Source organism: Opisthorchis viverrini, assembly GCF_000715545.1.
Source record: "Opisthorchis viverrini unplaced genomic scaffold opera_v5_245, whole genome shotgun sequence".
NCBI lineage: Eukaryota > Metazoa > Platyhelminthes > Trematoda > Opisthorchiida > Opisthorchiidae > Opisthorchis > Opisthorchis viverrini.
This window is the reverse complement of record NW_008751904.1, coordinates 775,276-790,922: the sequence shown is the minus strand read 5'-3', so window position 1 is coordinate 790,922 and position 15,647 is coordinate 775,276. Positions and strand designations below refer to the sequence as shown.

The 15,647-nt window shown below is 46.5% G+C and overlaps 1 protein-coding gene across 1 annotated transcript; it reads left to right on the top strand.

Annotated features, from left to right (window-relative positions):
* Positions 1 to 2,771: 2,771 nt before the first annotated feature.
* On the top strand, positions 2,772 to 14,507 carry T265_08979 (hypothetical protein; the record flags this gene model as incomplete). Its single annotated transcript, XM_009174926.1, has 8 exons — positions 2,772 to 3,029; positions 4,271 to 4,680; positions 5,912 to 5,976; positions 7,501 to 7,667; positions 8,113 to 8,278; positions 8,368 to 8,510; positions 10,256 to 10,483; positions 14,361 to 14,507. The coding sequence occupies 8 exons, from the start codon at positions 2,772 to 2,774 to the stop codon at positions 14,505 to 14,507; spliced, it is 1,584 nt and encodes a 527-aa protein (XP_009173190.1).
* Positions 14,508 to 15,647: the final 1,140 nt, after the last annotated feature.

Here is a 15,647-nt window from a genome sequence, read left to right as displayed (position 1 = left end):
CCGGCTTTCCAAACGTGGAAAGCCGAGAGGTTTTCTGCCAGAGAGGTTAGCCGATTTAATGGCTGTACGGCAGGTTTGAGTCCAATATACCGAAATGGTCTCTGAGGCTTGGTTGTCTTCTACGTGCCTTGGTTGTTTTCAGAGCTGCTTTTAATTTACAGGGCTTTTTCGCCCCGTGGCAGTCCGGTCTGCGCGGGTTTCTTACATTTGGGGTACGTAGTTTTCCCCTTCATGAGGGAAAATTTCGACCACTGTTACTTGTACCTCGTTCAATGCCACCTTTTGGACGATTAGATTAGCTGTTTTTCGAGGATTTATGGCAAAGATGCGTCTGCTTTTCGACATTTTGGCGTGATTTAATCGATAAGGTGTCTTAGTTAGGCCCTGTGCATTAGGTGGCAGCACGAAGAAGCATTTATTTTGGCGGTGCTCCCCTGAGGTTTCTTTTCGCAGGGGAGTGCGCCGTTAAGCTAGCCAACGTCTTTCGGATTTGGCAAAGTTTATACGGTTTGTTTGATTGCAGTCGCCTTTCCTTCATGTTTGTGTGGACTTCCCAGTCACTCGCGATCAGTGCGACCAACCGGGGGTACAAAGGATTTTCCGGTTCTTTGTTGTCGTGTTTGTAGCTTTGGCTGTCGGAGTAATGGATGACAACTGTGTCCACAGTCAGAGAGGCCACGTTTGACGGAGTGGAGCTGGAGAGTGGTAGTTTTACAGTAGGAGAGACAAACACTTCCTGAATGGGTATTGACGAGCGAGCTTGATGTCGGTGACCAAAAGGTGAGAGGTAGATCGGAGAAGGGACTGCTGCCAGCTGCGCATCGAGACTAACGCCTTGCAAACACTGGCACGCATTTTGCCCAAGTGACCTTGCCTTATGAAGTTGTCACTGGTGCTCGAAATTTGGTTGAGGGTAGTTGATGGATGCCATCATAGGCTTAAGTAAAGCGTTCAATATAGCGCCTTCCAGGAAGGTGACTCCCCGCAGTCTAACAGCCTCCTTGAAAGAGGTGGCAGATACTCCACTGTGTCAACACACCCCTATGTCGGAGAAATATGTCACTCATACTCTATAGGTTTCGCTCGCTTGGCCACGTGCTCTGTGTGCCAGTCGACCGACCTCTTTGAAAAGCTCTTTTCGCACAACCACGTGTAATATGGAAATGAACCAGGGGAAGGCAAACAGTGGCTTGGCAGCGAAGCATGAAAGCCATTACCAGCAAATTCAGTTACGCTGGTCGTTTCCGTCACCATAAGTGGAGACCTCGAGTCGGAACACATCAATGGTCAGAGAGAGCGCAGTGGCACCGTCAAGGTGAAAGGCACTGTGGTAGAAGGGTACCTTGCTGTCACCCCCTGATTCTGAACGGTATACTGAGGAATGCGCCAAGGGGAGTTGGAACTGAATAGACGGAACCGAAAATCACTTGGTGAATCAACTACGTGTGCTTAGACTTGCGCACTCGAATGATTGTGCCAGAAACAGAAAACGAGGAAAACGAGGAAACAAACGCAGACATACTGCGGGTTGCAGTTAACAGGTTCCACCTCTCCCACTAACGGATCGTGTTTAAAAGAACGTGTCATCCTTTTTAACAGAACGGGGCGTGGAGTCGATAACCAGGTCGGAAGAGAGGTGCCGTACGTTGACTTCCGGTGGAAGTTAAGAAATCTTTCGTGTGGTTTTGTGTTAGTAACGGTGCACAATAAGGAGCGAACAGAGTGCAAATCATCTAGAAGCACGCATTCCCACTCAGTAATGTCCCGTTGTTAAGCCGTTCGACTCGTCCGTTAACTCAAGCTAAACTGCAACGCCAAGGAAGCAGCTTTTGGTTGGGGTGTGGTCGACTGTCCATGTTTTTCAATTTCGGTCTTCTGTGGCCTTGCAGTTGATCAGCGGCCTATGTGGCGTTCCCCTCGGAGTATGCTCCGACACCATGCACTCTACATAGCCTAGCCAGTGTAACTTGTCGTGGACCAAAATTCTGTAAAAGAAAGGCACCTAACTGCTAATAATTTAGGCGTCAAACTCTACAAACATTATATCGATGAAGTCTTACTTTTCAGTGCTAGAGAACACAAGTCTGTTCTCTTCATCTTGATGATACTCATCTCAGTTTTTCTTACGGGGGAGAATCGAACGACAGTTTGGCTTTCCCGGACGTTTTGCTCAAAAAACTTTCGGGCGACATATTGGCCCGTCTTATCCACTGCAAAAAAGCATAGAATTGTCAGGACAGTATATATCACTGGCATATTACTCTCAACGGTTATGGCTGTCGACTAAATCTGTCGAAGTTTTTGTGCTGGCTCGGCTGGTATGTTCATCTACGAGGCCCACCGTTTTGTCTTGGGGTAAGCGTTATATCCAAAATCTAGAAACTATCCCCAACTCTGTCTGCGGTGAACCACAAGGCCCATGGCTGGCATAAATCGTCTTAGGAGCCCACTTGTGTGTGTGTGTGTGTGTGTGTGTGATGCGTGATGAGTGTGTGTGTGTGTGTGTGTGTGTGTGTGTGTGTGTGTGTGTGTGTGTGTGTGTGTGTGTGTGTGTGTGTGTGTGTGTGTGTGTGAATAATGCGTGATGAAGATCAAATCAGTGAAGTATTTATAGAAAGCCGATTGTGAAATAACTCAAGCTAATTGACGTCAGAACTTAGTTAAAACTGGTCAAAACAGGGTCCACCATCCCAACTTCATCCGTCGTTTGTTTTTTGGATTTTCAGCGAAACTAACCCTTGCTTTTCCGAGGGGTTTAACTGAGAAAGCCAATGAAGCGCCCCCACGAATTGGCTGCAGTTTTCGATACAAACAGTTCCCAGTACTTGCCTCCATCCGCTCTTTCCCTTTCCCATCCGACAACTACGAAGCGGATTCGAACAGACCGACTGCACCCGAACACCATTCACTTCTTCCGATCTGCGCAAATGAGCATTTACGAACGAATCTTCAAGTCACCTGGTCGGCAATCCACAACTGATGCGAATGCATTACCCAAGGGCCGGGCTTGTGGTGGAGGCACCGAGAATGTAAGTTGCATGGTTCGTAGTGAGGAGTAAATCTCCCAGCAAACCATGGACATCGTGGTTGCAGGAAGCCATTGTGAGACCCGTTGTTGTTTGGCAAAACATCTAGTAAAATGACTATATATTGAGTTTAGACCCAATTAACGACTGATATTTTGTACTTTTTGATTGGGGATTCCTGCGTCTGGGTTGGATAATCAATTCGTATGCTGGCCTGTGGTTCGAACTTGACCTCTGCCTCTCGGCTTCCCCTGTCTAGGCTTGGGCAACCTGACAGTATGCCAGCCCTCGTGTTTCCTTCAGCTTACATATTAGCTATGCACCGAAAGAGTATTACAGCTGAACGCTTATTACTTCATTATTATTTTTAACACTTGTGTTTACGGATGAATGCTGCTCAGACTGAAGCACCCTAGTCCGTGGTTCTGTGTGGAGACAAACCACTTCGATGGGTCTATCAACCCTAGTCTCTTCTGATAGCTGGTCTCTCGTGAGAACGGGGACAATTATGGGATCTGCCGTATTCTCTTGTTTACTTGCAGAGCAAATTCAGTCATAATTCCAGGACTTCTATAGAAACTGACAACTGCACCAAAATTTAGTTTTCCTCTTGGCTGTTTGCCCGCCTGTGTTTCTGCGTCCGAGATACTTTGTTTAAACCCCTGTTAATAGTGAGAATTTCATTAAACTCGTCAACATTTCCTTTTGTAAAAATGCCACAGTTGTGGACGGGTCTGTGACCTTCCTTGATCCGGATTAGTCGATGTTTCAATTGGCTCGGGAAATGTTCTAGTTCAAAAAATCGTTCAGCTATAGCACCCTTTAAGTGCCTAGCTTCCATACCACCCGAGGAAGGCATTGGTGCTGGGATACTGCCAGGCTGCCCAAGCCTATACAAGATAAGTCGAGATTCTTAGGTTGCATTCGAACCATGGACCTTCTGGTCAGTAAATTCACGCTCTAACCACTGAGCCGTCTCGCCCCCCATTGTGCTAGTCACGATATCAGAGCAGTGTTATCGCTTTTGGGAGGGAATGGGGTTGGTGGCTGAGTGACGGTGGCGTTCAGTTCAGTTCAATTCAGTAAGAATATCTAGCTTATAGAGAAGCTAAAAACAATATATCCCGGTTACCAGCTATGTGCTCTGCGATCGAATCGACACTGTTTCACGATCAGAGGTTCTAGTTGTTCACGCGCCATTCTGTTGACACTTGTCCCCCTACCTTTCTTTCCCATACCCACAGGATACGTTCCTTCGACCTGTGGGAATACCACGCCGCCCAGTTTCTCTTACACTGGGTTCAGAAGGTAACATTCTCAACGAACTGGCTGTCGTCAAACAACAATCAGTCAGCACAGAGAATTTAGCGTGGCCACCGCGGTCGACTGGTGGGAATGTAGCACAACCTGTGCTCAGCTCGACTCCGTCAGCCAAGCTTCTGACTACTCCAAACAGAAGTATTCCCAAGACCCAGGACGCCACTCCCATAGAACGCCAGTTGTACAGACGCCTACTAACCCAAGCTGCTCTATCCACCCCGCCCGTGAATCGAAAACATTGGGATGAAGGACGATCGAAAGCAACCAATGAACTGACCATTGTGATTGATGACAACGAGCCTACCTCTGGGGGTCAGGCATCTGTCATAACGCGGTAAGTTTATTCTGAAATGTCTACGTCCAAGAAAATTGTTTCCGCTTTGTTTTTATAAGCACAACTTTGAGAATTTCACTTCTAGAAAGTCGAAACTTTGCGGGTTCCTCCAACTAAGGACCTGCCTTCCGTAACGACCATTTGATTATCGCGGTTTCCAGACTGACGCTATGGTGCTGTATCAGCCGACGAATGTGTGTGTGTCCCACGACAGTGAAGCATCTGTCAAGAATGATGATAGCGTATGTTCATTTCGAATGACTGTTGTGTCGAAAATCAAAGACCAGATTAGGCTGACATCAATTCGGTGTTCGTAACCAAACATGTTCAACAAGGGATGCCCCAAAAGTTTGTGAACCTCTAATCCGGTCTGTTTGTTAGCGTACATCTGGACACGTGAGTGTGTGGTGTATGTATGTAAGAACCTCCCTACAAAAAGTGGTGTCCGACAAAGATGCCAACTCTTTCCAATCTTGTTCAACTTCCTCGCTGATGAACTATTGAGGCGAACGCTGGAAGGTCTTCATAATCCAGGTGTTCAAACTTTTTTGTTGGTGAGAACCTTGTCTATCTCAAGACGCAGATGACATCTCACTCATCTTTGAAGACGAAGGCGCACCACAGACCCTATTGAATAAAATGACCACTCATGCCATCCACGTTACGCTTTTCCAGTGGCTTTACCAAACTACTTGTTTGAACCAGTAGTTTGCTCGGGTTTGGCCTGCGAGTTGGCTGGACGCGGAGCCCCAGTCGGTTGTGATTAGGGGGAGAAAATAATTTTGCGTGGTAGTGTATTGTTTCGGCAAATGTTCCGAACCAACTGGGGACAGATTTCGTCGATGGCGAACACGAATAGCCCGAAATCAGCAGCTACCAAGGTGTCGAAGTATGTTCAAGAAAACATAAACACCAAAAGATCGAGAAGGCTCATTGGTTAGAGCGCAAAGTTCCATGGTTAGGACCCAACCTCAGCATCTCGACTGCTGCCGTCTGGGCGATTTTGCGGTATCTCAGCTCTGGTTCTTCCGTGTGGCCTGGCAGCTAGGCATCGAAACGGTGGTACAATCGATCGTGTATTTATTCTTTTACCTTGCGTCATAGTTTTTCGTGCCGATTGTTATCACATGCTTCGTTTCGTTGATTTGTACTTTTGTGTATGTGTTGGTGTTGTATATTCATATATGTATGTATAATGTGTGTATAAATATCCTTCTACTTCGTTCACCAGACGCGCCATATCCCCGATCCGATTTCCGCACGAACATGCCAATTCCAGCTCGTCAGCCAATGAAGGTCAGTGTTCATTTGATTCAATCGTACCGTACCAGCCTTCTTTTTCGATTGTTTCTTGAGTTTTCACACCGTAGTATTTCGCCAGAGCGAGTGAGGATTTTTTATTTGAGTAAAGTATGCACTCTGGTCTTTTTTCACTGTGCACAGAATGTTGGCCGGCCTTTCGACCATTCGTGCATTCTCGTCGTCATTACAACAGCAACACGCGTTTGTGACCAGTTGGCGGGTGCACCTTTGACCTGGATAGCGATAGTTGTGTGGAGTTGAGTGAGCCAGTTGGTCAATGGGGTTATAGAGCCCGAAGCTAGTTGGGAGAAGAGTCAGGCAGCTCACAGATACGAAATCACCTTTGATTGTGACATGCCGTTACGTAGGAAAATGTCTCCAACTGTCGATGAGGATTTTCGCCGTGCATTTGATTGGTCGGCGACATGTATCAGCCCTGTGATGTGGTATACGAGGTTTTTACGGTTAGGAAGCTTGCCATAGGCTGACCACCAACCTACCCACTCCAGTCTGGTTGCAGGCAATGCCACTCTCTCGATATTCAGTGAACATGGCCTAACGAACTAAATATGTACATTTTCATTAAACAACCTATTGAGTACGCATTCAGCTGCCTAATGCCCGTCAATCAGTTTGACAGTAGGTATTTGGGTGATGTACCGGTTTTCGAAAACCGAGACTATCTTCACTTTTTGGAGAAACCATTTTTACCAGTTGCAAAGAAAGACTAATTGCACACAGACTATATACACCTCATCTTTGATCGAAAGCCTTTCGAAGTTCTAGAAGTCGGCGTGCATCACAAAGTGGAGTGCTTTTCTAACCCTTACAACGACTACTTTTCGGCATTTTTGCGAGCGGTTTGTCGTTATTTCAAGGTTTGTTACTTGTAGAGATCGCATTCTTATTGGATGTGTAAGGTGGCACCTTGTGTGAACAGCCTCGTTTAGCGAGATAAAGTGCCGACCCGCTGTTAGACTTTGTGAACTGTGTGCAGCTGTCTGATTGTAAAAAAACGTGGGACACCGTAGGTCTCTTCATGTGGTGTTCTTGTGGGCACCCGATATAAGGTCGCAAACTGTACCGAACTAGACACGGGGCGTCTACGCCGAAATACCATACTGTTCGGAGCCACATTTGCAGGTCAGCTTAACGTGTGTGCGTGTAGGCTCAATACAGTCCCTCGTACCATGTTGATATTTCCCAAATGAATGTGCTGCGACAGTTGGAAAATCGTACCAACTGAAACATGAGGCAGCCTTTGTGCAGCACATTCATCCCGTAAAAAACGAATTGAGTGTATTTGTCGCAATCATTCCAAATTTGGTTCAAGTAGAGTACAAGGCTGACGCACAATCGGGGACTGCGCCTACCTGATGAGCCCCAAGAAGGGCGAAACCGGTCGTCGGCTGCCAAAGAGCTTTCAACAGCCTTGTGCGTAATTTCCTTTGGTCAGATTGTCCTGAAAATGACATAATATTGTGCGCCTCGAATCTCTGATGCTCGTGAGAGTTACAGAAGTGGCTGACCAAGAGGCCCGCGCATGGTTAAAATCGTGCGAACAGACGCCCTATTTATCCGAGGTTTGGCTGGCAAATCTCACCACCAGCTATCAGTCTAAAGCAAAGCAGCGGGAGCGAGAGCGTCAGTTAGCCGAGGCGAAACTGCAACACTGGGAGAAACAGGTTAGTAGAGAAACCAACTAGTCGTTCATTCGAATGGTCATAGTCTTTGTGCGTTGTAGACCGTTTTGCGTGAATTGAACTGATATTACCCCTCGTATCGCTCACGGATAGCACGCCGTACATAGCTGGTAATGTATGTACTAGTCTGCTGTTTATTGTTGCAAGGTATTCAGATGCTACATACATTCCGTACAATCGGAATGCACGTCTATTTCAGACAACCTGTATTATTGTTGGGAGCTGGTCTTCATTTGATTTTGAGGCCCCTTATGGTAAGGACCGACTGCGTCCCTCTGTTTAGTATGTATGAATTTCGTCCTTTTGATCAGCATTGAGTTAATGAATCCGTTTTCCTGAGTTGTAATGAGCTCAACGCCCCCCATTTGATGGCCTTTGCATCTGCAATATGTCTATTGGTTATCCGCATAAAATTTCATCTTCCCAGAGAGTTGCCGATCACAAGCGCAGGATGGACAATCTGGAACAACGTTTGGCATGTCTCTTGCTAACGCCGCCCGTGCTATCTGACCCCTACTTGGTCCCACAGCCCATTCCTATTGAACTGCCCTACAAACCCAGAAGAATCGTCCCCGTGCTTCCTGCCTTGCCCGGTACGTCACAAAAGCCTTCATAGTATTTGCGAGTCTCTTGGTGACCTATTCCACAAACCCTCATTAGTTGATTTCATCTTGCTTCACAGAACTCACAGAATCCCAACTGGCCGAGGTCGATACTGCCCTACGCGGAGAAGGCCCGGATGTAGTTCTGGTGGAAAACTTTCGGCTTTCAGTAACGAGGCGTGAACTGAGAACCTTATCCGGGACGAATTGGCTAAGCGATATGGTAAGCGCCCGATTCTCTTGCGCTCTGGCTTTGGTATATGTACACTACTTTTAAGTTTCCAGTAGCTTAAAACCTCGCTTGTTTGCAATCGTGTGGCTCGCCCGATTCATTACTGTTGCCGATATTCTGGTTGAATAGGTCACTTCACCGTTCAATATATATGAACGATTGCCAGGAGTGTAGGTTTGAATGGGAGTCCAACGTATCTGACAGACTGGTGTTTTGCGTCTGACATCCAGAGTCCTGTCTGCCGTTTGTCTTCTTAGTGCGCAATGATAAGGTCAGTCAGTGTGGGGGTAAGCCTCATCAAGTATCACACCAGCATCGAATTTTTGTTAAACCCATGGAACTTGAACTCACCCGACTCGACTGTAGCGGGCACACAGTGTAACTTTGTGGCGAAAACTCAATTCCGTAAAAAAAGTTGTTCCTCCACAAAAATGATATAACAGTGGCTGTTGCGTTCGATCGACACTTTCTTACGTTATAATTGTCTGGTCTTGATGGATAAAGCTCGCATACTGCTGTCATGGAAGTGTTGGTTTATGGATGTTCGTTAACGTTTTTGTTCAGTTTCGTGTGAGTGTGATGCATACGCTAACTGTAGAAATAAACCATCAAAAGAAGCAACTCGTCCCTGAGTGGTGAGCAATATGGGATGCTCGGCTACACTGCTTCGTTGTGCGTCTGTTCACCAGGCTAAATGGCTCAGTGGTTAGAGCGCGAATTTACTAACCGCATGGTATGTGGTTCGAACCCGGCCTCTGCATCTCGACTTAATCCTATGTAGGAATAGCCAAACTGGCAGTATCGCAGCCCTCATGCTTCCTTCGCGTGGAATGGCAGCTAGGCACCGTTACAGCCGAACATCTTTTTTTCGCCGAGCTTGGCAGTTGGATCGCTAACGTCTCATTACCACTCTGGGTGACATCGTCAGTGTGGTGCGATCCAACTGCCGAGCTCGGTGAACAGACTAACAGCCATGTATGCTAGATGCCGGAAAACCATCTACCCCACACAGCCCTTTTGGCTGAGCTATCCGGAGGGCGGAATGAATTAAGTGCTGTGATGTGTGAAATCCGCAACCAGTAGATTCAGTCTCATTGTCAGCTGTCTTTACCATGGATGGAAATCCCCGTGCCAGTGGTTTGTGACACGAGGAAAAACATTGCCAGTTCATGCCATCAGTGGCACTCTTTCATCAGTCCATAGTTACTTAACTGGCCGCCTGGTAGATGTATTACAGCGGCGAATACCAATGGAAGCAAGCAAAGAGATAACTCCAGAGTGAATGACATTGTGGACCAGACTTAACCTGACAACCATTCATGAACCATCTACCTGCAACACCTATGTCCCTTTGTTTTTCGAGAGAGAAACGTTGTGAGTGAGAAGCTCATTCGTCAAGACTCTCAAAAAGCCTTTGATGAACTGACAAAAAGCAGTCACCTGGAGAAGGGTGGTCGCTTTAGACGGAAGCACTGTAGACAGGTGTAAGAACTCAGCCTCAACCAATTGTTGGGTGGTATCATCTAATGATACTTGTTCTTGTCCGCCCATATTATCGCTAGACCGGAGTGTACCAGTCACGTCTATGCAACCTATTCCTTGTACATGACTTTCGACCGAATGATCAAGTTCCACTGACTTGTTTTATAAATTTACCAGTGACTTTTCCTCCGAGCCGTCTTACACTGTTCTCTTTCTCCCAACTTCCCGAACAGGTAATCAACTTTTACATGCAGCTTTTATACAACCGGAGCCAGCAGTCACCAAGCGCTCCAAACGGCTTCGATGTGTTATCGAAGCTTCCTCGGATCGCTGTCATGTCCACTTTTTTCTATCCGAAGCTGACCGCTCCGACTGGCGGGGGTTACTCCAGTGTACGACGCTGGTCCAGACAACTCAAACTATGTGACCAAGATCTGGTGCTCATCCCGATTCACGATCGAGGGATGCATTGGTGTTTGGCGGTGAGTTAAAAAGACTTTCGGGACTTTTGTTCCAACTTGGATGGTGTCCAAATGCTACTTGGGTTGTTGAGTTGAGAGAGTGGATAGAGTAGCAGTCTCACTGAGATGACTTGCCCAGAGTTTTCACTCTATGTGGTTGTGAACTGTATGAATATCCTCTCGTGTGTACTTCACCTAGTCTCCTCTGATGGTTCTCTGGAGGTCGTAGACGGCAGCTCTCTAACAGACCGCCAGAACTAGTCAGCGTTGTCAAAGTGCAACAAAGAAACTCGGTACGCTCTATATCCTTGTTCTCTCTGTCTCCTCTGATGGTTCTCTGGAGGTCGTAGACGGCAGCTCTCTAACAGACCGCCAGAACTAGTCAGCGTTGTCAAAGTGCAACAAAGAAACTCGGTACGCTCTATGTCCTCTGTTCTCTCTGAACTAGGCGTGACTTACCAAACAGGAGTAACAGCAAATAGACTCAAAAGTTGATCCCCAGCCACTCAGTCTTCTGTGTTTACGTCCAGATTGTTGCTGTTGTACTTCCCGTGGTGTAATTCACGTTCCAAAACGCCGTACCTGGTTTTGGCCCCCTGTTCCGTACCAGGAGATATTGGGAACCATCGCTTAATGCTAACTACCAATTAGCGACAAAAAAAGTTGAACTGCCCCATTATTAACGCGTCTTTTGTCTGTTTACCAGAGCTGTAAAAAGTCTTTCCTATTAAACCCATTTCTAAATTAGTCGGGAATTCCCTCCCCATTTTTTGACTGCGGGCTTATCGATAGTCTTCCTCAGCAGTTCACTACCTTGTTGTTCGATGTTACAACCGTCAGCTGATTAGTTGCCTGCCACCGGCCTTTTCTGATCGCAATGTACCTCTCTTGTTGAAGGTGCTTCATTCTGGAGCTCGAGGTAGCTCACTGACTAGAACGCGAAATTACTGACCGAAAGGTTCGTGGTTCGACACCTACCCCGGCATCTCAACTGCTCCTTTCTAGGCTTGGATAACCTGGTAGTACCTCTGAAAGGAAGAAAGCCTTCGCTGCGTAGTTATTTATTAGAAAATGCCAACTGACCAGTTACAGACTATTGGACAGGGAGGCAAAACTCTCATATGCATTTTGTTTACAAAAACTGAATATCCATCTTCTCTTTGAACGCGTGTTTCTGAAGTTTCCCGGACTGTTGCTCGAATCTAAGCAAATGCTACAAAGCGACTCCACAAATTCCACAATAGATCTCGCTTTTCAAGAGACGCAAAGCAAATTTACAAGGAGAAAACATACTGCTCGCATGCCTCCCCATCAGTAGTATCCCCGTCACACCTCAACCCTCGTGCTTCCTTCGAATGGCACCGAAGAACGACCACCTATACTAACATCACGAGCGTTAGAAATATTCAGGCTGCATTTAACCACACTATACCTTATTCCTGTTTTTTTTTGTAGTGTGTCGATTTTCGGAGGAAAACTCTGACCTATTACGATTCCATGGGTTCGAAGAACGATAATTGCCTCCGGACGCTAATGTGAGTTGCGTTTTTTCATTAGTGGCGTTTTCTTTCCAAAACTGGTTGCATCTTTTTGTTGCGCCGCCTTACTTTGGTTACTCTGACAATGGAGCGAACAACATGTGGTTTTTATGTACCTAGTGAACGATGCCTATCCAGATTATTTTCTCACGAGCGTATGTTTTGCTCTTGATCTTTACCCGGTGTCCAATATCGAAAATTCCCGACTGGCGCGTATTTTTGCGGCTTACTAGGGCTTCGAAATTGGCTGCAATGGTATCAGAGATCGAGCGTCTAGGTTCGAAATAGCGCGAGGCTGTCTTGTGGAACTAGGTTGACAAACTGCGGTGGAAATTTTGTTGTTGGTCTGTTGGGCAAGCGTGGCAGTTGGATTGCAAACGTTTCATCATCAACGAGGGGTTGAGTGGGCAAGTTTCTCCCATTCTGTCTGTGCTTATAAACTCTAAAACGATTGGTTGCTTCGCAGGTGATTTGGTTGGTCAGCTTGGAATCTGGGTTGCATCGTGATCTGATTTCGTCGTATCTGGTTGGTTCTTTGGGTGGAGGCCAACCGAGAATGCTGAACTGAATCTCCCCCACGTGCTGCCTTCGAAGGTGCTTTGCCGGGCTGATGTATGTTATCGCCTCAGGTCAACACCAGTTTTTTTACCACGAGAAGTAGGTCACATATTTTGTCCACAGACAGCTTAGACGGTTAATTTTCAAACCGCACTAAATGAGAGTACCTTGCTACATTACTGGAACCCCTGAATCCTATTTGAACCCCTTTACTCCTCATAATAGGTAGCTGATTCCCCAGGCACTCTGTTGACATTTTGATCTTTTCTGTTTACCCTGATCAGGTCTTATCTCCAGAGTGAATGGCAAGACAAAAAAGGTCAGCCACTGCCGGACCCAGAATCGTGGACTCTGATCAACTCTGAGGTCAGTCCCTGCTATGTTTGTCGATTTTGTTGGCTATCAGTTTCGTGGTATAGCGGATACCCAAAGGTTCCATGAGATAGAGCTTCTCCCAGTTAGTTCACCGACTGAAATTGAGTGCTTACTCTGAGCATTTTGAATGCGAACCACGTGGAGTGTTTTGGAAATAAAAGAGGGGGTCTTGGGGAGTTGGGTGCAGTTTGTACCTTATAAGTGCAATGTTATGTGTGCTACGGGATTGGGTTACAAAAGTGATTCGCTGAAGGCCTCAAGTTGTTCACCCAAGGCAATTTTTATCCTCAGTTTCATGATAGGAATATGTTGATGAGTTGTTTAATCACAAACAACGGATCAGTTGGGAAGCTGATGACGTGGTACACAATCTCATATCTGGCACTGGTCCAAGTAGGCGACCAATACTTGGTCTGTTAACCAAGTGGTTTGTGGCCCATTGTGCGGGTCTCCTAAATCACACAGCTGCCTCCTTTTTGGGCATATTACCAAGGGTGCTGCCANGGCTGTTCAGCAGGATGCGATCGTTGCACAATAATTTCAATGGAACCAACACAGCTCCGTCGGAAAAAGACTTTCCCGTCCCTCTCTCTCTTGCGGCGGTACTGTTCAGCTCAGGCAGACTCAAAATGAATATGCTCATGTTCACTGCCCATGTGTGACCATGTGTCACTGGTTTCCTGCAGGGATTTTTTAAAGTCGAAAAGTTATTTCTAAATGAACAGGCGAAAACTTTGTACCGATATCAAATAGGAATGTATGAGAACAGAAAGAAGTCATAGGTGGATGCGAAATGCTTCATACGGCCATTATAGTCAATCGCGTTTTACCTCTGATTCACCTCGGGCAACATTTATCTAGGAACTTTTCGGTGTCCGAACGACGTTTAGCTTGCGAATGCTGTTCAGTTTAATCTAGGCGATTTGTAAGTACGAGGCTACTCAAATTGATGGCAGTGTTTTTATCCCTATTGGGAATCATCGGCAGTGCGAATCTCACGAAACTCCAGGGAGTTTCGAACCCGCAACCAGCCGGCCAGTTGTTGAACGCTGAACTGTTCGGCCACGAGCGGCCGATCAACACTGCGACTCGCCATCACCTAGACAGAATACAGCTCCTTCAATCGTGGGATCCACATCACGTGGTCCCACATGTAGGCTAGTTCAACAATCTCCATGTAGCCCAGAAAAATAATTCACCCGATCAGTGGAACTTCCATCTGAGAATTCATCAACGCTACTAACTAGCGTCTAATTCGCTGATTTCACTTTTATCTACTTGCCCTGTGTAAGTACCAGAAGACCCAAATTTACCTCAGAGTCCAAAAATGCCCTTCAATCTGTGGCTACCGTTCAGCTGTTCCGACAGACAGTACATTCTACTTGGTGCGAAAAAAATCTTAACCGATCCGGGCGGATAGATTTAAGGTTGTTTTGACCGCCAAACCCACTCACTCGGCTAATCGTGAGCATATTCGATTCCATGGATTTTCTGACTTCGCTCCATGTGGTCCTGAAGCCTCCGTTATCTCTCTGCAATCTTACGAGCCGGAATCTTGTGATTTGTCAAGATAACATTGAGCGGCACATGGTAGCCACATTGGATCGACCGTCCAGGACACTCCATCCATTTAGCTAGCGGATAGTGTCCAGTTATAGCCCCTGCTCCAACTGACCAAACTCATCGCTTTGATGACCTTCAAAACCGGATTCAGCGCCATATGACACTGGTCTGGCAGGGGATAGTTTTAGTAAGGCAACATACCTCTAACACTTGTTGCATTCCTCTACATCGTCCGTCAATTTCCAAAACTAGTTTCATTCCCATCTCTGTTTCTTCCTTTGGTTCAGGATTCTGTACCTCAGCAAATGAACGGCAGTGACTGTGGTGTATTTACCTGCACGTATGGAGAATTTCTGTCACGTGATGCCAAGCTCACCTTCTCCCAGGTTAGTCTCGTTCTCGCTTGGTCTCCGCAACTTAGCTTTGCTTTGCTTGACTTGTATCGATTTGGTCTTACTTTCTTTTATGTATTCCACAGGATGACATGCCTGGGATTCGTAAACGAATGATGTATGAGATCTTGACTCAACAGCTGCTCACGACCGGATTCAGAGTGCAGTCATCCGTGTCATGATACTCCCCCCATCTGGCAGTACGTGTTCTTTGTAATTAACTTCCCATCCCGCTCCATCCCACCCCACGAATGTGCCCGGTTCACGCCGATACCTTCATTTATACAAATTTGAAAGATGCAGTTGTACGAAGTATTCACGGATCTTCTCGCTTTCTTGTTTCAAAATGCAACGATATTGTGCCGGATCAACATTTTTAGGTCATCTGCGGGCCGTGTTCGGAGTCTTTTGTGTTCATGGATAGCCGCCCCACTGAATTTAGGAAATTAGAGCAGTACATGTGTATCACAGGTTGAGGGGCGTTCTTCTTGGGTACCTTCGGTGGAGACTCTCATAGACGCTTGTATAATTGTGGTTGCAACAAACTCACGTACAGCGAAATACGTTCATTTGCAAACAACTTTGGTTTTGCGAGAGACTCACCTGGAACCCGGCTGGATTTATCGTTTGTAAAGTTTCGCTAATTTCGTGCACTTTGTGTCGTGGGCTGTTTTCATCGACCTTACGAGTAGTGTATTACGTCTATACATGTATCGCGCTATCTCGAATATCGTGCCAGCTGAAACATGAGGTGGCCTG